At 42.4% G+C, this 26,192-nt stretch overlaps 1 protein-coding gene across 4 annotated transcripts in view; it reads right to left on the bottom strand.

Annotated features, from left to right (window-relative positions):
* Window positions 1-26,192, bottom strand: part of PREX1 (phosphatidylinositol-3,4,5-trisphosphate dependent Rac exchange factor 1) — a 238,754-nt gene that overhangs the window by 79,179 nt on the left and 133,383 nt on the right. For 3 of the 4 annotated variants that reach the window (XM_030533286.1, XM_030533285.1, XM_030533288.1), the window contains 7 exons: window positions 23,332-23,465; window positions 19,643-19,758; window positions 18,068-18,217; window positions 13,496-13,643; window positions 8,928-9,028; window positions 4,909-5,012; window positions 3,745-3,794 (listed from right to left, as the gene is read on the bottom strand). In XM_030533286.1, the coding sequence (XP_030389146.1) occupies window positions 3,745-3,794; window positions 4,909-5,012; window positions 8,928-9,028; window positions 13,496-13,643; window positions 18,068-18,217; window positions 19,643-19,758; window positions 23,332-23,465 (803 nt within the window). The remainder of the gene's footprint in view (window positions 1-3,744; window positions 3,795-4,908; window positions 5,013-8,927; window positions 9,029-13,495; window positions 13,644-18,067; window positions 18,218-19,642; window positions 19,759-23,331; window positions 23,466-26,192) is intronic. The other variant, XM_030533287.1, reaches the window with a different exon arrangement.

The following is a 26,192-nucleotide window of genomic DNA, read 5'->3' as shown; positions in this document are numbered from 1 at the left end:
AAAGGACCAAGATTTAAACTAGGGAAGATCTCACAGCCTGGATGAGAAACATATTCCAGATCAACAATATGTTCAGCTTCAGATCCACATTTTTCTGAAACTTGGAATTTAAATTTTGTTTCCCACCATATCAAGGGAGAAGAGGTCAAATACAGTGTTTTTTATAACTGCCAGTACTTAGGATTTCTAATATGGTCGGGCACCTCTACACTCCTGCTCTCATCTAGTGCAGCACCATTCCTGAGACAAAGAAAATATGTTTATAACTCACTGCTCCTTAGAGGTTTTGTCCATTCCAGGTCCAAGATCATGGAAATAATTGATGCTTTGGGTCTTTATGAAAATAAATTTGCCTCAAGTCTCTAAAGCAAGGGGGATTAGGTGGCTCACGACATTGGGATATAAAGCCTTTTACCTTTAGGTCACTGGATCAAATACATCCCAGGGCAGTAGTGAATGAAAGCTGTTTCCATTTTATGGCTGTTCACTGGCCTGGGTGAAATGAGTTTGGTGAACTTGATCCAATTCCTTGTCCCACATTGCAAAAGCCATTACTGCAGATAATTTGCATTAATTGGCTTGCTCTTGTTGGCAGTCTCAGCAGAGAGGCCAACTGCTGAATGGGCCACGGAGGATGAATTCCCCTCTCAGCCCAGAGGTGGTCCTTCCAATTCAGCTTTGAGGTCCATTAGCACAGCTTTGTGGGAGAAACTTTCACAGCTACTGCCAGGATGTACCTGTTCTATAGCTCAAGAGAAGATTTTACTCTCTGGTGCTATCAACTCAGCCCCTTTCATTAGCACCAAACTATACAAAAGATTTTTTTAAAGACAAAGAAGAAAAATCTAAAATTAAAATTCACCCTACCCACATTTTTCCTTTACTGGTCACCTACAGATGCGACTGGGCTGTGTCTGGCTGTTTTAAATAACTCCAGCCTGCATGTTTGCATAACCCAGAGAGTAAGAAATTAGAAGGGGAAGTAGCACTTCCAGAACTTGAAAAAATAATGTGACATTTCCAGAAATGGCAGCAAAGAATCCTGTGGCACCTTATAGACTAACAGACGTTTTGGAGCATGAGCTTTCGTGGGTGAATACCCACTTCGTCAGTTGCAAGAAGTGTGTGTCCTCAGAACAAAAGCTTTCCCCATAGTGTTTACACACATTTTTTGGCCTGGCTTCCAGTAACGCATTAAGTCCAGCACAAAGCTGTGGGAGTTCTGTGGGCACCTTCCCCCTCCCACACACTTATCATGAGCAAATGTGCTTGGAAATGTCAGAATAATAAAGCAGAGCATGAAAATATTGAGCTCTAATGAACAGATTGTGAGAGGTGGCTCCTCGCATTTTAATGTTGGTCAGCAGTGTACAGGGAAAGCTTTGACACTGGGATGAAAGGGCTAAAATTTCATTGGCTTTGAGCTCTTGGTCCAAGGCCCAGTTTCTCATTGCTGCCAGTTAAATGCTTCTCAGGAAGGATGTCTGGACCTAAACTCACTGACGCATCAGCTGCAGGTGATGGCCAAAATATGGAAACATATCTGTGTGAACGCCTGAATCGCAGCCAGTTGCCCTGCCTCAGACAAATTAAAGTAGCATGATACCTACTGCCCCCATAACACAGGGAAGTATTGTCTACCACTCACACACTAGTGCCAGGGGAATAAACAAATACTCCTGCTATGACCCTCACCATCATTAGCTGGTCAATCATCTATTGCTGGTCTTCCACAAATCTAACTATTTCCTCTTTCAATGCCCTCCTCACATACTTTGCTGTTCAGGCAACACCCTCCAAAATAAGACATGCTCTGCTGCCAGTGGGGCACCATCATATTTTGCCTCAAGGCTTTGTAAAATCATTGGTGGATGGGAACAAACTGCAAAGGCAGATGCTGTGTTGAGGCCAGTGTGTTTTCAGTAAAGGGAACAGATTAGGATTGTGACAGAGGGAATATCCACAGAGTCATAAAATCAGGGACTTCTTGTTTCCCCCACAATACTTCTTGGCATTTACACCCAGATATTCCAATTTCAGCAGGTTTCCCAGCTTCTTAGAATGTTAAGCATGCTCTGAAAAGTGAGCTTCTTCAACCAGGAGCTTATGACAGCAGGAATGGTAGGATCAGAAGATGCCAGACACAGCAGTGATCGAAAGGCAATACAGGTGGGTATTGGGGCAACGAACAGCTGAATGGTGCCAGGCTGCTGCCTGCTGGGACAGGCTGAAACTTGTCGTTAAGCAGGAGGATCAGAGATTCAGGAGTGGAAGACATCAGTCCACCCTGGGCAGATGGTAAGAAGAGTTTGTTTGAAGGACGGTGGGCTTCAAAGAAGAGTCTGAGAGTGTTGAAGGTGTAAGTCTATCCATGGGGAGCCCAAAGTTTTCAGTGGCTGTAATTTTTCACAGTACCAGGTCATACTCCATTTAATTCCATCCCATCATAAACCTGGATTAATTTTGAAATAAAAGGATGGCTAGAGAATCTCCTGGTAGCAAAAATGGTACATTGTTAAAATGCCACGAGATGGACTCGTGGTGGTGATTTCTTCCTTGCTGATCATTATCTCATGAGACTGCTGCACCCAGCACAATCCATCTGATGTTGTAGGGACCCAGAGGTCAGGGAGGTTTTTTCTTGGCTCACATTACTATTAACTTTTTCCGCTTTACATATGAATTACTTTCTTAATGGATGAGGCAGACACACAAACACACACACATTGCCACTTTGCCTACTCAGAGCTGCATTACCCTCCAGGGTAATTGTCTCTTCAGTTAGGCAGAATTATGATTAAGTGTGTCCATTCTGCAGATAGCGCATTGTCATGCCAAAAGTATCTTTCGCCTTGGAACATCTCCTGAGCAACTCAGGGACAGGAGGTCAACTTTGATCAAATTGGGACTCCAACCATACCCTATCTTTGTTTTTCCCAGGGGTTATTCTTTGTCATCAAAATTGTATGAATCTTAAAATAGAAAGTTCCTGTGAGTGAAAATGTCCCATTCTCAACCATGGGCAGCGGAACAGGACATCCAAACGCTTCATTCCGAACCTCAGATAGGCTCATGACACAGTCTTCAGTAACTGTGGATCTGGACATTCCATTAAGGCATTAAGGGTTAAAAATCCCATGTCTTGGAAGCAGGTTAACTGGTGCACCTCAGTTAGTTCTATGCCTTGAGCTGATATTTGTTTACACAAGGTCAAATTCCAAAGCCCCTATCCAGGCTATCCTCTTGCCGAATTCAGTAAGAGTTTTTTGCCAAAGTCAGGACTTATCCCTTCATGGTTTTTATGAGACCTTTGCTTCAGCCTCTGAGTAAGTTTACATAACTTAACAAAACAAACAATGCTGCCTGCAACAAGCAACAGCAACAGATGCACCTCCATGATCTCTCCTGATTCAGGCATCACTTATTAATATGACCTCTCTAACCCCAAACTCAGGAATATACCTAGGGTAAATAAATGCTCTAAAGCTAAGGGTTGTGATGAATGGGTAGAGAAAGCAGACTCCAGAATGGCCCTGATACCAGCCCTCCTGAATTCAGTTCTACGGTTCTTCAGCAGAAGCACCTTTGCTAATCCCAGCTGTGGAGATGGGATGGTAGCAAAGGAGCCTGGATAAACTGAGCAAACTGTTTCATTACAAGTTATAGCGAGAAAGAGAGAAGATTTCAAATGGCAACATGTTATCCTCTTAAGAAAGACAGACACAACAGACAAGCAGAACTTACTTTATCACTGGAGTGTAAAGACTATGCAGTCGGCAGTAGAGCCTCACACCCTAAGGAACAAAACAAATGTGGCTTTATAATTATGCACCAGATCCAGTGTTTTTTAAAAACCATATTGAATAGCTATAGCAGCTCTGGAACTATAGTAGTATGGCCCTGGACAAGATCTTCTCACCAGGAGTTAGACTGATCAAATGTTTCTAGAAACTCTTCTCCTTCTCCTCTCTTTCCCCTTCCACTTCCAACAATCTCTCTCCCATCCCTGGCACTGAGGTTTCACTTCTGCTCTCTACCTCTAACGTCTTCCTTTCCAGCACCCACCCCCATTCCATCCTATGCAAACTGCAGCTGCTAAGATCACTCTGATTGAATCACACCCCTGTTTGAGTCCCCCTTCGCTGGCTTCCCTAGTCTCATTTTACCAAGTGTGAGCTTCTTGTCTTCACCTCCAAGTACCTTCTCACCTCTCTGCCAGCTTTTCCACACTTGTTTCTTACTGTGTCACCCCACCTCCTTTGCTCTGCCAGCAACAGCAGCCTTGTACATCAGCTTCTCACACAACCAGCTCAGCTTCTTCTATGCTGCTTCTTACCCATGAAATTACCCCTCTTCTCCTCCTGACCTTTCCTCAAGAACCACCTCTGAAGTGAAGGCCATAAGAAACCAGCCAATTAGTAACAGATTGAGGGGCAGATGGGGCTCACTGGAACTCACCTTAGATATATGTAAGTATCAGGAAAAAACCCTAAATATCTACACACCATTGCTACATCACCTCTCTTCTTAAACTGGAAGGAGGCTTTGGCTAGTATAAATTAGCCTATTGTGTTTTTACAGAATTCACACCCTCATCCTGACTGGGGGCTTTGGGTGCAGCCATGATGTATGTAAATAATAATAATAATAATTTATCATTAGGCCTCGTTTTTTCTCCTAATCAATAGAATAATCCAAAATGGCATGAAAAGTGGGCAGGATGAGGAATGAGAGGGAGAAAGTCTCCTACACTACCATGATGGCAGAATGATACAAATCAGTGGTTTTACTAGCTTTGGACAGTGAGCTACAGTGCTGGTCATGGCCAAACAGATGTAAAAAAGACACTTTTTATAACTGTTATTCAGAGTTATTATCAGGCTCCAACCTGCAAGGGAGATCGAGTACCTTGGACATGATATCTTCCAATTCGCTTCTTGGTTTATACGTTCCATCATCATACCGAAACCTGTACATCACCTGCTCATTCTTAAAGTGGTGCTTATCTGAAACTGAAACAACCAGAGCAGTAATTAATAATCAGTCTACGCCTCCTCCCATGCCATGCATTATGACAGCACAGTATTTCTGCCCGCAAAGAATCTATCATTTTCTACAGTCTCTCTGATGACGAAGGCTCACATTGTCAGGTTTGCACGCACACAATTACCAGTCCTGCCTTTGTGCACACCTTGCACAGATACATTTCTGAATGTCTGGCCCCAAAGAGATGGTTCTCCAAAATGTTGCAATTTCAGTCAAGTGAAATACCCTGCAAAATGTTGTTCTCTTCCATCAAACCTGTTTCAGTTGTTTACAGCTTTGGAACCAGCTCCATTGAAGTCAATGGGAGCCTTTCCGCTTACTTCAATCGGCTTTGAATCAGGCACTGTAACCCTACAACTGTCATTTTTAACATAAATGAAATGATTTTTGTAGAGGCCCAAGACTCTGACATAGGGATCTGCTGCAATTCCTAAAGGAGAGAGCATACTGGTGAGATGAACTACAGATGTTGGATGGATTCTTCTACCAGAGCACTGGTTTTTAATAAGGTGTTAATGGGCTCACTGATGTAATTAAATGGTGCTTTCCAGACACTACTTACTTTGCTAAAATAGCCATTCTGCAATGGTGCAGCTAAGATCTTATTGGTTCATGCTGTATTATAATGATGACTTGAGGTGAGCATAGGAAGCAGAATATGATTCACTGAGGATAGGGACACGTCCCAAATGGAAAGATGAGTCCAAAACTGAAAGCAAATACAGAGGAAGGAGAAGGGGAAGGGAACAGAGCAACCAAAGCAGCAGGTAGAGATGAAGGAGGGGAGTGAGCAGTTTCAGTAATCCTTGTCATCTCTAAAGAGTAATTTGACCGACCAAAACTAGCTGGTAGCCCCATGCCTTTTTCTGAAGCCCTATATTCTGGGCTGGGAACTGTGCTTGATGAATTGACTTAAAATGTGGTTTTAAACTATTTGAGACTAGCTCAATTTAGATGCAGTTTGGCCGACGTATGAGAATGGGAATTCACTGGCTGGCCAAAGCTGTTTAAACTGAGTTAGCCTGAGCCAGTTTAGTCCCGGGTTTTCGTCTGAGTTGCATAGTGGAGGGGCCCCACCCTTAGAATACAAAGATTGTTCTTTTGTGGCTATTTGGGTATGGGTCAGAACTACCTATAATCTACTTCCTGTCCCGCGGGTGTCTATAATACTGCTTGCTCTCTTTGGCGGGGTGTTAAAGATCGTATAAAATTTCAAAGGGTGATGCTGGTTCCATGTTCCATGTTGCAGAATCCAGTCACCATTTTGACATAGGAACACAAGACATAGGATTGGAAGAGACCTGTAGGCTCATCAAGTCCTGTCTCCTGGTACTGAAGGCAACCCCACCATATAATCATGTTCATAAGCTTCTCAAGTCCTTTCACACATGGGGAATTTTTGATGCCCTCTGTAATGGCTACTGACTCTTCCCTCATTGAGAGTCTGCATGCTCTGGATCTGATACTTCTGAATCTGAGAATGGGTCCTGCGGGGAGATCTTATTGATCCTTTGTGCCCAGCACACGTTAGGACAAAGTTCTGATGAAACTCCTTTAGTATGCTGCTAAGCGTACCAGGCTGTCACTGACACACCAGCAGCCTCAGATAAAAGAGCCAGGATTAAAGGAAATGAGGAGGAAGCAAAGTGATAAAAAGCACAAAGCTCAGCACTCCTGCAAGTCTGTGATCTGATATGGGTCTGTTCTGCCTTGCACAAAGTCCTGTTCCCAGAGGAGGTCAGGCAGGCTAGGAGAATCAGCAGTTTTCTCCCAACAGTCACATTATACCAAGTGAAAAACAAAAGATAAGACATGTGGCCTAATGTGGGGCTACATTGCGGTGATTTGGTTTTAACTCAATTCAAGATAAGGAGATGGATATTGTGACTCTTTTCATGTCAGTAAAACTCAAAGCCTAATTACAAGGGATGTTTCCTCAGCTAAAAATAGGGTTGAAGGTGCTTTATAAAGTATACCAATTGTCACCAGGAGACAGTGACAATAGGAGCTATAGACACAGGCAATATTTTAAACAGTCATAGGGATCTGCTCTTTGTCAAGGGATAGCTGTGTGCATATGTACATGGGGTCGTAGTTTCAAGGACTCAGAACCCACAATTAGGGCTCAGTTTCTATTTAGGCATGTAAACAAGACATCAATGACACAATGGGAGCTTGGGGGGTACTGAGCACTTTTGAAAATCTGGCCACTTATTTTATTGCCTAAATGGGTGTTGAGCTTTTTTGAAAGAGGGGCCCATAGTAAGTGCAAATGAATGAAGGTGTCTGCACATGGGCAGTGGAAGTGCATGTGCATGGGGAAATCTGGTGCTGCTGTATTAGCACACAGCAAAGAAAGGTTTCCCTGTGTTTTGGTTAAGAGAAGACAACAGACATCAGTTCTTAACACTGTTATAATCACCTGGAAGAAGCCCTTGTTGAGCTGTAATGCCAACAGATTAGTGCTAAAGCAATGCTAGTCTCATTAAATAGCTCCCCTATTTAAACCAGATTAGCGATTGCAAAGAAATGTGGACAACTGGTGATTTAAGACCTTAAGGAATAAAATCCTTATTCCCTTGAGGAGCATTTTCCAGCCACATACACCTACTTGCTAGAATTGGGGCACCTGCTGTTTAAATTGTGCATGACTGAGTTATTGTGCTTTCTGCAATGGAAAAAGAATGGGAAAGAACAGGAGAAATCTGGGTTTTGAAGGGCGTGAAAAGCAGGAGAAAAATCATGCTTTAATAGAAATACAGGGAGTGGGTCAGATTTTCAAACAAGTCAGGTGCGCAAATGCTCACACAACTGCTCATACAAAGAGGCCTCAGAACCTTAAAAATCTGCCCTAGGATTTCATGTAGAAGGAACATTTCCTGGGCTTCATCAACCAAGTCACATGACACTTTTAAAAAGATATGCTCTTGGAAAGTGAGTTGGAAAGGACAAATACTCCCCCGCCCCCATTACTACCTCACTCTATGGCTAGGAATCTCATGGCATAAGGAGAATACTGTGTGTCTACGAGAAAACACTCCTAACTTCTGCAGCTCCTGAGGCTGAGCCTCATTTTTCAAGGGAAATTGTCAAATGTCTCTACACTCAGTCAGCCACAGACCCCCCTGTTACTCAAGCCTCTGGTCTTTTCCTGAGTTGCACAACTTGGCTCTCCTCTCTTGCTTTCCATAGCAGACGTCAAGAATGGACTTGTTGCACAAGGCTGGATTTTAAAAAATACTAAGTGCAAATGAACACACAAAATTTAGGCCAGTGTGTGTGTGTGCAACTACTGAGATGGTACATGCAAGTCAAGTAATTACAGGCATAAATGGCCGACTTGGTGTTTGTGCATCCAAAATCTGGCCCTCAGAGTGCACTTACCCAAAGGAACACAAGTGCTTGGATTGTCATAGATGAGGGCACTGCATCTGGAATACTGTCCTTCTACTCCTTTGCTCAGTAAAAACAGCTAAGCGGCATGGAGAAAGGATCCCCTTACTCTATAATGTATTTGTCGCAAACTGAAGGGTCACTTTCCCCCCATATGCCACTTAGGGTTGTTACCCAATCCCAGATTCAGAAACAGCTTTGATTTTCACAAGACTGTCACACAGCCAGTCATTGGAGAGATGCAGGCTTGCCTTAGGATGGATGCTGAGTCATTATGTTATGATACAACTACCACAAAGGTGGCCCCCTCATGTGTATAACTCCTATTAATGCTAGTAGGAGTTCTCTCACAGTGGGACAATGAGGATTTGATGCAAACATTGAGAGAAGCTGCTTGAATGTCATGTGAACAACTGCAAGTACCTTTACATCAATGTCTCCAGCGTCTTACTAAGATCTGGCACCTTGCTATGACACAGAGCACTCACCATGATGAATGATGCCATTTTCCAACAGGGCTTGTCCCAAGTTGACCCCTTCCTCCGGCTTGCTTATCTCCCCAATCTCCATGAGCCAGGATACAAACTCACTGCAAGGGGAAGTAGAATAGCAAAAGCAATTAGTTCTCTCTCCCTAAGGGCAAGCAAACATTTCTCTGCCAGGCATTAACCAACCACTGGTGACTCTCTTCTTGAAACACCACATTAACATCTACACAACATTTCAGCTACAGTACACGGAAGGCAATGACAGCGGCGCCTCTTCTAGACAGCTGGATTTCCTACATTTTGCTGGGAAATGCTCTGCAGATGAAGCATGTTTCCTGTGGGAAACATTTCCCTTAATTCTCCCTAACTAGCAAATTTGGAGGGAAAGAAGATCCAATTGGTTCAAAAAGGGCTACAACAGAGACTTATTTTAATGAGCACTCCAGACTCCCAAATGAGAGCAGGAAAGGAAGGTGTATTGATGCCCTTAAAAAACAATAAATCACAGACAGGAAAATGATATTTTTACCTTGGTATCCACCAACGCAACGTCCATGGTTTGAACTGAAAGATATATTCATCTTACTTACTTACATTGGGTCTGATTCTCCTCCCTCACTGGTTTTGCACTGGTATAACTCCATTATCTTTAACAGAGTTACATCGTTGCAAATGAGAGTAGACTCAAACTGAGTTCAAGTCCTGTTGATAAGGCTAATTTAAGGTCACTGTGTTAAAGCTGGGTTATAATTAAATGATTATCAATCTCTCCTACCCTACTAAAGTTGGCGGTCTGAGGGATACTAATGCTGAATGAGCAGGTGAATCACAGTGCTTTGACACATAGCTTGTTTCTATGATGAAGGCAGAGCTGCAAACATGGACAGAGGAAAACTTCTGAATACAGTTATGTTGTGTGTGACTCAACTAGAGTGGCAGTGTGTATAGAAAATATAAACTTTCCCAGGCTGATGAATGGGACACTGGCAATGCCGTTGGGGAACCTAGCAAGTTTGTCAGTTTAATCAGGGACTACACCAGAATGTGTAAAATTCATCGAAAAGAACAAAAGGAATATTTGAAAGCAGAGTAACATATGGGAACTCTGAGTTCAGTAAACCAGTTGGGTGCCTGCCAATTTGTGTAGGCCTGTAGCTTATTAAAACCAGCATCCGTGCCTCCAATTATGGGCTTTTAATGCAGCATTTTTAGTCTTTCTGTGTTTATCATGGGCTGACTCATCCCAGCCTAGGTAGTGTAACTGTTTTGCTTTTAGAACAACAACAATAAAAAACAGTTTCAGCTTGTTGAGGGACTACCATGTAATTGGAACGGCAAAAAGAAAGCAGCAGAATTGCTTCATTACACCAGTGTAATCTCATGGAAACCAACAGTTTGTAAAAAGACCAGAGTAAAACAGTGATGTATCAGGCCCAACATCTTGGTCTTGCAGTGATTCTGAATAAGGAAATAAACGATCAGAGAGATGGGTGGGAATCAGATGCTTCACTCCCATTACTGGGAATAAGAGTTGTGCTACCTAATTATGTGCCTGCAAAATTGCATGCATGTTCCATTGTATCCCTCTGACATAGCTCCCAATAGGCTTTGCAGGTGCAAGTGATACATTTGTGTGCTAACAGGTGTTAGGTTAGTTAAAGGGCATATACAAACATTAGAATGTGCAGAGGTGTTTGCAGCTGCAAAGTTCAGGTGCATACTTGCCAATGCATGATTTTGTGTGTGCACAAATAAAAGCTAAGGGTTGGAAGACTGGCACCTAATACTTTAGGGCAGCGGTCCCCAACCTTTTTGTCTGGCGAGTGCCAGATGAAAGACCGTTGTGGCGGTCGAGCATCCGCCGAAATGCTGCCGAATGCTGCTCCTTCTCTGCCAGAAGGGGTCATTAGCAAATGAAATGAGGAACTAAGCCCCAGGGACCCATGGGAGACCGAATTAGACACTCTGATGTTCAGACACATTTAGTGCACAAATTAACATGCAATTAAATTGTAGGTGACTTTACCTGCAACATTATTACCTTTGTGCATGGAAGTCATGGAAATCAAGTAACTGTGTGTGCAAACGGTCACTCAGCTGTCTACAGGGCCATTTGCCCATGCAGTTCCCTTATCTCTATATGCATTTGCACTAACAGAATCCATGAGACCCCCGCCCCCTCCTGCCTAACAAATGCATGAGGTTAAAATTCCATCATCCTGTAAACTCCTTGATTGTCCCTCTTTGGCTTCAAAAAGATGTTTTTTTGGCAACAGTCTAGCAGCTGCCAATATTTCTGGGTCACGTACTTCTCAGAGTTTATTAAGCCTATAGAGCAAACACTAATTTTGCTTGAGAACCAAAAGCCATAGAAATCTTAAAGTAGCACTAAAGAAAACCATCTCACTTTGCTAAAGGCTTCAGGGTTTTCGGAGCAGCATTCAGTTATTTTTTTCGATTAGCTCTTAGTTTTATACTTAAAAAGAACTGTTTTATACTGGAGAGTCCCAGCAAATTCCAGGGATCTAGTTCTACACAAAAAAAGCAGTTGCTGGAAGGGCTGTAGCCTCCCTCTCAGAGGTGGGGCAGATCCTCAGAGGGTATATATTTTCATAGCGCAAGTCAATGAACAATTTGTACCAACTGAGGGTCTGCCCCCTGGTGTCTACACATGGTTTCACTTCCAGGTCTATATGTCTGGAAGGGGGCACACCACTCTAGAGTTTAGCCAGAGGCCCTGCAGACAGCAAAATCTACCCCAACCTCCTGCTCCAGCCTGGTGAAAATTAGTGAGTGAGCGAGAATGGCGGAGAGTGAGCGATGGAGGGAGTGGGATGGAATGAGTGGTGGCGAGGCCTTAGAGAAGGGGCAGATCACAGGCGGGGCCTTGGGGAAGGGGTCTGGCAGAGTTGTTCGTTTTTCTGCAATTAAAAAGTTGGCAACCAGTGCCTACCACAAATATGTTAATTAATTTGCTGCTATTTGGGAAGCTTGCCAGAAGCCCCCTTGGCACTGAAGCATCCCTTTCACAGAGTATGATTATTTGCATACCTGGATGGTCTGCTGGTACACCTGAAGAGAACTTAGCAAGGTGGATTTACTCTCTCATAAATCATTCCTTGCAATCAAATTCCAGAAAGAGTCCTATAAATAAATACACTTGATGTTTCTATAGCTCATAACACCAAGGTGTTGGAGGCAGTTATGGCTAGTCCACAGCACATCAGTATTAGCTTTTCCCTCCACATCCACACTTTCTCCCTTGAATCATTTAGCGCTATTACTCTAGCGCAGTAGGATGGCCTAAGGGCAGGAGTGAAATGAGTTTAGCAGCCTCAGTCGTATTCTCAGCTGATACCTGCCTGTACCTCAAAACCATCAAATACATAAGCACAATTCAACATGACAGTAACTTCTCCTTTGAGATCCTGGGCTGGAATGGCTCGCAAACATGCAGGCCACCACTGAAATGAATTGTTCAGGGCAAGCCCAGCAATGGAACAGCAAGTTTGCAAAAAGATTAGGATTGAAATGCATGAGCTGAGCTGCCCTGGGGGCCCAGGACCAGAATAGTAAAGGCTGACGTGCACTGGCAAAGCTACTTTTTATGGAGAAGAGTGGCATTCTGGATGAAATAGCAGGAAACTAGCAAAAATAAAAAGGAGCCAAGCACTTTCACTCTACCAGGAATACCAGTCTGTCCATCAGGACTGCTGTCTGTCAGGCATAAAGACATTGCATCACTTCCACTTCACATACACCCAAGGGCTGCTGCATGCAAACCACCTCATTACAGTGATTGGGAACATGAGGGAGGGGAAGTATCTGGATAAGCTGTGTCTCAAAATTATTTTTTCCCAGCTGATAATTTCAACTACAGGCAGTCGAGTCGGAAAAGTCTTCTCAGGTCACCAACTCTGACTCCCTGTGAGCTGTGCAGGACACTTCTCTACAATGGTCCCACTAGTGCCTTATCTAATCTCTCCTTGACCGCCTCCTGTAATGGTGCTCTGGCACCTCCACAGTGTCTCTTCAAAGACATAATCTCTGTGACGGTTAAGACTTATTTCCTAATGTCTAGCCTGACTGAGAGAGTTTTCTCCCATAGAAAAGTCCTTTTTATCCCTTACTTCTAGGAGACATGAGGTGTCCTGTTCAACTGACTTTGTCTCTGGTGTAGCAATAACTAAATGAGCACACTCTAGATTGGATACTGAGGCTGGCTGGGTTCAAACGTTGCTTATAAAGTGTCCCCTTCTGAACAGAAGGGGACACAGGTGGGCTATCTGGGGATTAGGCTCTTTTTCTTACTCCTGCTGCCGATCTGAAATAATTGTTGTGAAATATTCTACAGTGGAATGTGCTGCTATTGCTCAGCCTGTGCAGAGCACTAAATAGAAATTAATGATTCATTTGAATAAACTGCAGCTGTAATGGGGGTTATAGCCTTTCCAATTAAGCCCCGGCAAATCACAGCTGATGTGCCCTCACAATGCCATCCACAGAAAACCCACAGTCCCTTCGGTTAATTGGCATGAAAGAGCCTTTTCAATCCAAACACCACTTACTTGCCAAGAAAGCACTTGGGAACAGTGCTTAATTTTCTTCTCCTGTCTTTGATAAGGTTCACTTTCTTGGTCATCATCATATGATACAGCTTCTCTCCTTTCTCCGCAATCATGACGTACGCATCCCTCTCCATTCCCAGTTTCAGACCTGGAATACAAAGCAGGGGTTCCCTCAGATCTTGGCCATCAAAATGTTCGCTCAAAACCAAAAGTTGAGGCCAGCCACATACAGAGAGCAGCAGAAGCCACATGGGACGATAAGAGTTTATGGCAGTGTCTTATTTTACAAGCATTGGAAAAATGGGCCCCATCATGATGAGTGGTTCAGTGTGCAGGTGAAGCTTGCAGCCTTTCTTCTGTGTTTCCCCTGGAGATCACCCGCTCAGAAACAAAAGGCCCCAAACATGAGGCCTCCATCACATCCCACATAGTGGAATGTTCTCAGGAACATGCACTGAGAACATGCGCAAGTTGGAACAAACAAACAAACAAACAAACAAACAAACAAACAAACAAACAAACAAACAAACAAATCATTTCCAATTCATTCCTGGTGCAGCTGTAACCCTCACAAGAATCAGTTCAAGATGACAGAAATCTTGTCAGAACAGATGATTTTGAGAGACTTCCATCATGGGGCCAAAATTCTGTTGACACTAAATCCAGACCCTGACTTAAATCCAATCTAGATATGAACGCTGAATCCTCGGCTTATCACCAGTAAATAAACTGCTTATAAATGCCCCTGTGCTGGAGGATACACTTTGGATACCAAATCAAGCAGTCAGCTGGAGAGATATTGGATGACTTAGGCAAGTGGTGATGGGATATAGGAAGGGTGTCACGTTCCAGCTGTCAGTTTGCATGTGGCCCAATTTAATCATGACTGAAAGTTGAAACAATCAGAGGGCTGGTCTCGAATGAGCCTATTGGCCTGACTCCAGCTCCTAGTGAACATGCATCCACATCGCAGCTGGCCTTTCTTATCTTATTAAAGACCATGGAAACTGTCTGAATTTTTTGCCCCTGGTGTTGAGGGTTAAGGCATGTGGGTGGGACAGAGCATGGAAGGAGCAAGCACTGCTGTTGTCTGTGCTGTACCTGTCTGGCAAATGAACAGAGGACTTAGTTTACCAGTTATTTTATTCTGGCACCTTTCACCAGCTATACATTCACTTTATAGACTAAAGCAACAGCCTGAAAGGCTAGTTGGATGGAGAGATACATAATTATCTCTAAAGGATGCCCAGTTTACCCCTTCTAGCCTTATTTTATGCTTGAAGAACTAAAGCTGAAAAAAATTAACAGCCTTCATGGTCATCAATTATTCACCACACTGCCTTTGAGTTTTTTTCAAATGGCTATTGAATTTGTTTCATAGGTTTGGTATATCTGCTTAAGAAGTGAGAGTCATATGCAATATTTCATTCTGCAAAGGTAGCATTTGTTTCATGTATCCAATATCTGCCTAAAGGTTTTGGTTCTGCAGACCTCCGACTTAGTATCACCTCCCCCATCCTATGACCTGATTCAAATATGCATGCTGTTATGTGTAGCCAAAGCTAATTTGCAATGTGAACTTGTGATAGAAAACAGCCAGTGTAATAGTACACGTTTCATTCTGGTCTGACATGACCGAATTCCCCAAGCTCTGATGTAAACAGCAGACTAGAATGCACATTCTGCACAGCTCATTCCAGGATCACACAGAATTGGGAAGCTCACCAAGGTTTCTAATCCAAACACTGATAGCTCTGTGACCTTGCAAGTACTGAGTCAAATGAAGCTTTCCAATAAGGTCTGGAATGTCTGCCACGATAGTCGAGTTTATCCGAAGTTCCTGTCATCGACTGCCACATCATAAACCAGGATGATGAAAAGCAGCCACAAAAAAAAAAAAAAAAAAAAAAAAGACAGAGTGGCTGATGCTGCACAGAAAAATGTTGAGAAACTTTCCATTAAAAAATAATTCTGCTTCCTTTGCCAAGATAGTCTGTATTTTTTTCCTAAGGATTTTGTTGTGTATTTTAGTTGTTGTTATTCAGAGTTCAGCTACCCCAACAGAGGGTTCCTCACTTGAGTCAGAATTCTCTGTTTGGAAGGCATAATAATAATATTTGATATTTCTCTAGAACTTTCCACCTGTGGATCTAAAAGCATTCTACAGATATTACATTTCATGCAATGGCCCCAAAGTATGAAAGTATTGTTTCCCCTGCTTTACAGAGGCACACGGCAGTGCACAGTGGATGAGGTCATAATTATCAAAAAGTAACCAATAATTTTGGATGAAGGCTATAGAATTGGAGTCTGTGTCTAAGCAGAATGGTTTTTTTTAAGTTTGCTATGAGGCATTAGCAGTTCTGGAAGAGAAGTAGAAACAAAGTGGACACTGCATGCTTTCTCTACTGTAGGTTTCTAATATTTACTGCCACCTGTATAAGGGCAGTAAAATTATGTAATGTATTATAATATGACATTATATAATGCGTGCGTGCGTGTGGGTAAAAACAGCTCAGCTCTGCAGACATCTCACATATGCCAGCACTGGTGCTGGAACATTTTTAATAGTGAGGGTGCTGAAAGCCAGCCCCGATACTACTGTCCACCCCCATCCCCCCCACTGCTGAGGCCGGCAGCCGGGACCCCAGGTGCGCCAGCTGGCAGCTAGGAGCCCAGGTGTGCGGGGCAATAGCAGAACCCCAGGCGCATGGGGCGGCACCCAGGACCCTGGGCGTGGGGCGGCAACCGAGACCTCTACACCCCTAGTTCCTGTGTTTATGTATACCAGCAAAGAACCCGTATCATTAGAATACTCTAATTTTTACCTGTTCTTGTGATTCTGCTTTGTCCCCAACCATTCTAATGGGTGGCTCCTCTCTCCCCTGACCAACTGTTTATTTAATAGTGGTTCTGTTTGTCTCACCCTCTGTCTTTTGTTTCTTATTAAACCTGTCTCCTCTTTTTTATTTTTAATCTGATTGCACAGGAATTTTCACAAAACATCAAGCTGCCATAAAACAAGAATTTCATCTGCAATGAAGATTTGGAGTGATGTGGGCGAGTGTTCTGAACACAGGCCTGGGAGCTAGGAACTTCATGTTAATGTAAAATGCTAAAGTAGCACAGCAGGATCCCTCTGTTAGAATGTGATGCAGAACTGATTAGGGAGCAGAAACCTCCCAGCCGCCAATGGTTAGAAACATTCTTTAAAAAGTTCAAACTCTTTCACTGGTCTTCAGGGATATTCCTTCTCTTACTGGTTTTGGCCTGAGATTAGGAGTTCATTTTCATTTATGCTATGGCTGGACAGTATCCTGAAGCTGTTGTCCCTGCTATTATTGGCAGTACCTTGGCATTCAGATATGACAAGGCACATTATCAATGATTCCAAGACAACAACCCACTTTGTAATTTGTATTGTACTGTACTACCTGTACTGCATTTTATCACACAGTAAAGTATTGTATTATAATAATTAGAGCTAGGATTTCCAAAGAGGCCTGAGGCATTTAGGCACCTAACTCCAGTTAAATTTCACAGGGATTTTCATGTCCATCTCCCTTAAAATCCTTTGAAATGCCTAGTAAAAACCAGCATCACTTAACATTTATAGGACTTAGGTACAAAATGGGTCTCAGACTGACCTCAGTTCGTGCTGGCAGAATTAGGTAGTTACAGCTGCAAATGCGGCCCACTGCACCCACAAAATAGTGTCTGCAAAATGGGAGGACAGTTCTATAGGTCAGGCTCCTAATCTCCAAAGTGCTTTAGAAACGTTAACTGGCAACACCTCTGCCAATGAGTTGTTGTTCCCATTCTGAGGATAGGGAAACAGGCTGAGTAGTTAAATAACTTGTCTGAGGCTGCAGAGGGAGTCAGTGTCAGAACCTTTTCACTCAAGGATTCCTGGCTCCCTGTCCTATGTTTAGACTCCATAGACCTTACTTCTCTTATAGAACAGTTCCACAGACAATCACGTTTTTCATTCAGTTCCAGGAAGATAAAAGCGACATAAACATTTGCACAGATTTGTCAGCATTCCTAGTCTGCGAAGCCCAAATAGTCGCAAAGATGTTCTCCCTGAATTGTTTTATTTCAATGCACAGCCCAGAAACATTTAGGTTGACTCCTTGTGAGGATGAGTTTGTAGCACCGCCTGGCAAAAGATTGTTTTTTTCCACCTTGCAGACTCTATTTACAAATAAGACTTAAAAATCATTTAAGTAAAGCCAATGTTTCAAAGTGCTTCATTGCATAAAAGAAACTGACAATTTGATTCCTATAAATATAACGATGCCTGGGGCATTAAAATGCACAGGGGTAAATCAAGAAGTAGATGCTTCCAGTCATTTGATGCTCTTGTCATTAAAGTTGGCCATTAAAAAGCCACTGTCACATGGAGGAAAACTTTACGAAACTAGAACAGCTTCTCTCTGCCTCTGACACATTCATAGTCACCCAAACACGTACGCACACATCCATGTATGTGCGCACACACACAGTGTTCACACACACAGTGTCTCTCCTGTGTGAGTCACTCAGTGCTGTTAGAAGAGGTCATTCACTTACTCTCTCTCTGTTCCCTTTCCTTGATTATAGCATCCAGCCATTTCTGTTTGTCCTCTGGAGTCTTGGCCATGCAGACAAACCATTTGTTTTTGGCAGTGTTGTGTATCTTCCAGCCATTAGTCACCGTGTAGCCGTTGCTGTGGTAATCTGCTGCAAAAACACAATGCACGGCCCACACAGTGAATGGACGGCCTGGCCTTTTAATGAAAACAAATTAACCTTGGATGCTATGGCCACAATTTCCACATTTAAATGCCCTGAATTTCACAGGTGCTAGAAACTTGCAGCTCTTACGGAAGTCAATGGAAGCTGGGGGTGCTTAGGTCCTCTGACAATCTAATACTCATGTAGCTAACTATCTTTAGTGCGCCAAGTTTGAAAACTTGGGTTCTTGTACATTATGGGCCTGAAACTGTGATTGCTCAACAATCAGAAATCTCACTGATGGCAGTGGGAGTTCCATGCCCGAGCAGCAGTCCCTCAGTGAGCAAGAGTCTGGGCAAGTCCCATTCCAAGAGCCATGTTAACAGGGGAAGTCGGCAGTGGGCTCACCGACGGCTTGAGTTCCAGTGAAATTACACTGACACATTTATATTCTACATTGGACAAATCCTGTAGTGCAAAGTCCTGCCAAGGAAAGTGAAAAGTGTCGAAGTACAGCCCTAGAGACTGAAATTCTCTCATCACCCCAGCACAAGTGACACATGGCAGGCAGTGGCAGTGCACATCTGGAAGTGGCACACTCTCCCTCACACATGGACACACCGTGTTTTCCCAAGAGATCGCCTCTAGTTCAAACAGGGATTCATTCAGAGCACTCCTTATGGCCTGCATTATATAGGAGGTCTGACTACCTGATCACAGTGGTTCCTTCTGGCCTTGGAAGCTATGAATCATAAACCATCCCCTGATTTCTCTGCTACAACCCAGACCTACAGCAACCTCGTCTAGTGTGAATCCCTTTCAGTCTCCAGGCTCCTTGGCCATGGCCTCAGCCCCAAAAGGGACTTAATTAGTGACATTTTATAGCTGGACCTTTTAAAGAAAATATCTGGATCTAAAATGTTGAGTGAAAAAGAATCTGCTCTTTGTCAAGATTCTCCATTCTGAGCCTTCTGGGAATTCATTAGCTCCTCCACAACTTAAACTGGGAGAATTTTTGCATTAAGAACATAGGGACTCTTGCATTGTCCCCTTAGCCTGCCCCGGCCTCAAGGACAGAATACCAACCCAGTGCAACAGCAATAGGTGGCAAGTGAAGATTTGAACTGAAACCCACTAGTTCTTTCCTATCAAAGCTAGATTCCAGTGTCAGCCCACAAGGACAGTAATATCTAATCATATTTCATTCATGGCAGCAAATCCTTTATAAATGGCTTGATTCTCAGGGTAACAATTGGCAATATTTCAAATGAAAAGCGTATATAATACTTTTTGCTGCTCACGTAGGGCCGGAGCCAAAGTCCCAGAGAAGGACCCAAACTGCAACCAGATGCAGTACTTTTGTACTTTATGGTTTACCAAGGGAGGATATGGACCTACTCTGTCCTCAGAGGGAGAAAACTGATCCCTTACCTGTCCCATCTTCCACATTCTCCACTTCCATGACCTCTGTGTTTATTCGGCCCCTGAAGATATAGAGGGATCCGTTGATTGACTTGGTACGTTTAGATGCCTTTTTCCCAGCAACTCTGCAATTAGGAATCAGAAATGCAGTTAATAGCTCTCCTTTATCTTTGCCCAGAGGAAGAGATTGGAGTTTGTAAATGTATTGACTTTCTTTTAAACATCTTTAAAATAATTTGTAGTAATCCTGTTTTCAATTTACTTTATTAGGAGCTAGGAAAATAACTATTAAAAAGGCAATAAAAATAATATACTAAATGTAATGAAAACCTGGGGCTGATGGATTTATATTGTTACCAATTCTACATGTGAATAAACAAGTGTAGCTGATAACAAATATCTTGCTTTAAATCTAATCAACACTAGAAACAATAGTTCCACTCCCATTAAGACTAAAAAAAAAACCACCATGCCAACTACATCCACATTATTCCAATGTTGCTGTTCATGGGGATCTGACCACTTAACACATTAATTCAATTATTCTATTGCACAACATGTCAATGATAGCCATGCCATGTTGTCAGTGTAGCCAAAAGAGATGTTCAACAGCTGCATTTTGCAAGGTTTAATGAGCATTTTGACCTCTCTGAGTTTTGCTTTGTTGTGGGTTTAAACCAAGCAGAAATGTCAGCATAGATTTCAGTGGACACAGCTGAATTCTGCATGGTTTTTGATGAAACCTCCAGTTTCCCATGATTTTGATGTAAAATGTTAAATTTGGCCTCTGTTTAGTTGACAGTTTTTGGAAACTTTCAGAACCTCCATTCTGAGTTCCTAGCTGGCAGTGAAACACACAGAGGCTAATGTTACATGGTTTGCTGTATGCATTTTGAAAGTCTCTGCATGTTACATTCATACCAACATTATTTGGCACAACAACTCCATTGATGCAACCTTTGCATCAGGGTTTGTACCCTTATCATTCAAGGGACAGAAGAGTCTCTGTTAAAGTGTCTTGTTAAAAAATCCAGGAAAGGCCTTTTCACTGTTATGCCCTGGGCCTTTATGCATAGAAGATGTTTAAAACTATCCAGCTGGAACCTGCAGTGCTGTAATTGGCTCTATATTTAAAAACAACCCCACTATATGAACCAGCACAAAACTGGCCAAATGAGCATTCTTTAAGATGGCAGGTGTTCAAACTGTGTGACATTAAGGGGCAGCCGTCATGACTTGCCAGGAGTCCAAGGGACATAAATAATGTTGCGATAAAAAGAGCTAGCCATAATATTTTTGCTGAAATTAAAAACAGGTGTCAGAGGTGGGGGGGAGCAGAGAATGAAAAAACGTTTGTGAACGTTATATTTCGTTTTCCAACTAGCGCTGGTGATAAATACAACTTGGTGATGACCAGATATTTACATGTAATCAGATTGACAAGGGTTGAAATCTTAGAGTCATTAGATGAAGGGGACTGAGTTGATTAAAAAGAGAAGGTCCTCAGACAGTCCTGATGAATACTTTTGGATGGACAGCCTATTTCCCCAAATTAGGCATATTGTTCCTGACATCAGGACGCAATTTGAACAGCAATAGAAGCTGCTTCTAACATAACAAAACAATACTCAGCCATGAAAATCTGTGTCATCAGTTTGTCAGACTTTGCTAGGCCTCTGTAAAAGATCAAACAGCAAACCTGCATTTAAAAATCTGGGTCCGGACTCTGATCCCAAACCCATTTTACAGTGGTATAACTCCACTGAGCTCAACAAATCTACTTCTGATATACACCAGAGTAAGATCCCATATTTTCCAAAACAGAGCAGCAGCATTTTCCCTTATTGTTGACATTTTACTGAAAGTTGTGGGCCTGATTCTGATCTCAGTTATACTGGAGTAAATCAGGAGTAATGCCAATGGAGTTAGACCAGTTAAAATCAGCATAAATGAGATCAGAATCAGGTGATTAGGCTTTAAGCCATGCACCACTGTAGACAGTGTTAACTTTCACAAAATCTGCATCCTATTAATGAGTCAGTTGTTTTTCATGCAGCTGGCTGACAGACAATGCTATCACATGTGCGTAGACTTGCATTTCCACTCAGGACCAAATTATAAATAGCAGCTAGACAAGGGAAATATCTAAAATTAAAGTAGCCTTTTAGTCCCTAAATATATCTTTCATATGATGCAAAGCCCAAAGGCTTCTTTGAATACTCTGTTTTTTAATGGAAATCATATTCTGGAGATTTGGACAGTCCATGGTACGTTATTAAAGAAAGAGAAACAACACTGATCCTCTGGGGGAGCTCAAAGCGTTAGAGCAGCCTTGTCCGATCCCAAGCCAGAGTACAGACTAGCTCAGTAATGTCTGCTGTGCAAAAACACAAGACACTTGCTTAAAAGGCAGTGGAACATTTTGTTTCCTAAAACTTAGTGTTCCAGGAAAAGTGCATAAGGGGAGGGGTTGTACCAACCTAAACTACAAAGAGAACCGGAGAGCGAGAAAGCTCTTAGGCAGGCCAAAGCGGAGCAGTAAAAGGTCAGATCCAACATTCTGAGTGTGATGCTTCCTTCAGGAATGATTTGTAAAGGGGGAAAAGGAGTACGTTTAGCAGAGAGAGAGGAAAGGAAATTGGTGAGGGTTACGAGAGGGGATATAATAGGAAGCAAGGAAATGAAAATGAAGGGAAAAGTAGGGAAAGGAGAAGGTGTGAGATGAGATTTGAGCAAGAAGAAATAAAAGTTGAAAGGAGAGTTAAGTCAATAAAATATGGACTAATTGCTGTAGTAGCAAAGTCTGTGAAGAGCCTTGCATACTGTCAATGCTACACTAGTAATAACAGCTAATACTAATAGGCTATAAGGTGGCAAGAGGGGAGAGTTAGTGTTACCAGGAAAAGAACAGAAAATAATGCATACAGTTCTGTGGCTAGGAGCCTGGAAACTCTGGGATCCCAGTCCTCCTAGGGGTGCTGCTCCACAGCCAAGACCATGGAAGCCCTGAGGTCCCTAAAACTGAGGCCCATGTTCCCCAACAACCCACCAGGCAGGGTTCCATGGACACCAAGCCTATGTTTCAGTGGAAATTCATCAAAACCAACACATTTCTAGAGAATATTTCAGTTTCAACAAATCTGCATTTTCCATCAAAAAAAAAACCCTGTTCCAGCAGAAATTTCCTGACCAGCTCTACTCCTGTGGCCTGTCTTCTCCTTCCATTCTTTCTGAACTCCTCTTGTCTCCTCTGCCCTCTCCTGATTTCACATCTTCTTTCACCTGGCCCTCTTGTGCTTGGAACAACCTGCCAATGAATAGTTGCAAACCGCCCTTCTTCACAGCATTCCTGAAGACTCACTTGCTCTGTGAAGCTTTTCAGCTTTAAGGGCCACACCTTACTTTGTTTCTTCTGTGCTGCATCAACTCATGTTTTTAGACTCTACATTTTTCAGGGCAGGGACTCTGTTACTGGTCTGCACACTTATCCTGGTGTACAGCACTTTCTATGTCCACCAGACTGAATGAACAACAGTAGTAAAAGCAGATGAAAGGAACAGATAATAAACCCATGACTCAGTCCGAGAGGCTGATGGGAGATAGCGTAGATGATCGGCTGTTGCCGTTTTTTCCCCTGGTGGAAGATGAACATTTAAGAATTGTCCCATAATAAGCCCATTAATGCCTCCGGGGCTCACCTGGATTTCCGCTTGCAGTAGACCAGAAGATTATCGAACAGAAAAAATGTTCTCTCCTGGATGTTTCCTGCTGAGATTTTCAACAAAGTCCCTTGTAGCAGGAGTTGTGTGCAGATATCAGTCAGATTGGACCCCTAGAGCAGAGAGAGACAATTTTATTTATTTTACCTTTTCTTTTCCAAGGATTCAAGCATTGTTACTACTAATCTATGCATTTGCTTATCACATCTGTTACAACTAGATCTGGGCAACATTTTTCAGATAGTTTATTGCCCAAAAAATGCAGTTTCGGGTTGACTGAAACTATTTGTGAATCAGAGTCAGATCTGGCAAATAGCTTTGGCAAAGAAAGAAAGGAACAATAGAAAGGAGAGTAACGCATACAACTCTGTGATATTTGGTTTTGGCACTGAACTGAAAAATCAATTATTTACTCAGCTCTAATCACAACTACTGAATGGTGAACTTATCATAAGTGAGATGGTAAATCTCCTCTTTCTTAATTTTGGAATGTGACTATATGTACTGTCCTCTCCCTGGACATGTCCTTATTGAAAACCCTATATACCATAAGATTTCCCTGTTCAAATCAATGATCCTTTCTTCATAAGAAATCCCTTCGAGTTTCAAGAATGTTGTATTGCTACCTGTGTACTCTTTCTAGAACATCAGTCAGACTCTGCCCAGCATTGCAAATAATACAAGTTGTAGCCTTAAGAATGGGCAATGGAGCCTCCCTGATATTGCAGCTTTGTCATGTTCTCTGTTAACCATCTTTCTAGAAGATGAACGTACCAGAGATCCATCTCCTCAGTACTGCTGTCAGTAGCACAGACAGCTGCTCTCCTTCCTCAAGTTCTCAATAAACATGTCCAAATTAGAAACAAACCCATAAAAATCATATGGTTGTGTCTTCTATGGGCGAGATCATGCTCTGTGATAGTCCACGTGTACAAAAAGCAATTGCAAAGCTGACTGAGATAGCTGCTCAAGGATTCCCCAGCACAGGGGAGTCTCTAGGAGACATAGGGCCACTGTAGCTGGTTCCTGGCCATCCTCTCCTTCTACCACTGTACAGAGTATAGCTGGAGTGTCATCGCACTTGGTTGATTCCCAGTTGGTGAAACAGACCCTTGAGGGCCACTGCATTTGGGCATAAATTAAGTGGTATGAATGTTCTAAGTTGCACTGCGGGCTGAACCAGTTCCAGCCAGCTCCATGATGAGGGGGTATAACCTCCTCTTCTTCCCCCTAAGCCTGCACCAAGTGCAGTTTGGTCACTCCCTATGGTCTAGCCCTATGTTTAGCATTATTTCACAGGCACCAATAGGCTTGAAAGTATTCTATTTTTATCGGTAATATGTCAGCAAACATTGATTTCACTATACACACCCAAACTGATGAAAAATATTACTATAGATAATAGAAATTTAAAGATAAGCAAAGTAAGAAAAATGCTGCTTGAGAATTTATTCGTTTGATTTAAGGTTATTTACTTTGTATATTCTGATGTGATGTTGGCAATTTGTGTTTTAACAGTTGTAAGCTTTTAACTTTTTGAATCTCAATGCCTACTGTCATGAAATATCTGACCCTCCCATTGTTTAACCCTGCCCTGCATAATTTCCTGCAACTGTGAAAATTTAAAATGATAAAAATAGAAGAAAATGCTTAAAAATAAACATTGATATTATTTGTCAAAAATATGAAAAAAATCACTGTATTCTGCTAAGCTTAGGTGTAGGGATTCAGTTGACTCTGTATTAACAAGGATACATTTACTACAAACACACTGAGGCATTGGTAGCACTTTACATTCATTTCTGTAACACTTATTGACTGAGTAACACTTTTAGCATTTGTAATTTAGTTAGGAAGAATAAGTTCTTACTGTAGCTGTGACATCTTTCGTCTGGTCAGCAGGGCAGAATAGGAAGTATATTATATAGTCTGACTTGCTGATTTGAGTCTTACTGGAAAAGAGATCTAACTTTGAATTATAAAACGTATATCAGCTAAACTGCTTAATTTGCAAAGAATTTATTAACAGCATTTACACAAATCCCTGAAACAATGCTGTGAAGCAACTTTTAGACCCACTGAGTGAGACTGCAGATACCTCTGGGCACAAGAGATGAAATTTACCCCTGTGCAGAGGGTCTCCTCCGGAATGTTTTAAATGGGAATTAGATGGCATACAGCGGTGAAGTGCCCCCATGATGATTTTTATAAGGTGGACTGAGGTCTCCATCTGCTGTGTGATGCTATCAAACTATTTGAGAGACATCACTGAATAGAGTTCAGACTTTCTAAATGCCGTGCAGTCCTGGTTGTTCTAGAGGTGTGACTGTTCTTAGATTCACTGGTTTTCAGCTCTTTCCAATTGCGCTGCATTTTTCAAGCTTAGTAAAGGAAGCAGCTACAATTCAAAGGCTGCTGTGTATGTGAGTCAACATGCGTGTGCGTGCAGGTGTTACACATCTGTGTCTCTGTATATTTGGTTTTAACATTTAACAAGAATTAACTGGTTGCAGTATTTCCATTTCCTGTCCTGACATGCTTTATTTTCTTAAACATCATATGGGACATACTAAGACATGCCCAGAAATGAGGTGATCTTTATTTTGAAGATAAATTGTTGATAAAGTGAAGTCGCCAACTGGACCAGACAGCAGAGCTCTCCAAGTTCCAGAATGGTAACCCCCTAATCCCTAAGTACAGTTGTGCAAATAGCTTAATAAATGCTCTGGTCCACTTGGGACCCTAGCTAACAGGGGCTGAGCATCCCTGCTCCCATACCAGTCAGTGGGGCAGATCCAGGCATTGATGTCTTTTAATTTGTGCAAGGGAAACGAAAGCGA

The sequence above is a fragment of the Gopherus evgoodei genome, chromosome 14, assembly GCF_007399415.2.
Source record: "Gopherus evgoodei ecotype Sinaloan lineage chromosome 14, rGopEvg1_v1.p, whole genome shotgun sequence".
Lineage (NCBI taxonomy): Eukaryota > Metazoa > Chordata > Testudines > Testudinidae > Gopherus > Gopherus evgoodei.
This window is presented reverse-complemented; position numbering and strand designations above follow the sequence as displayed.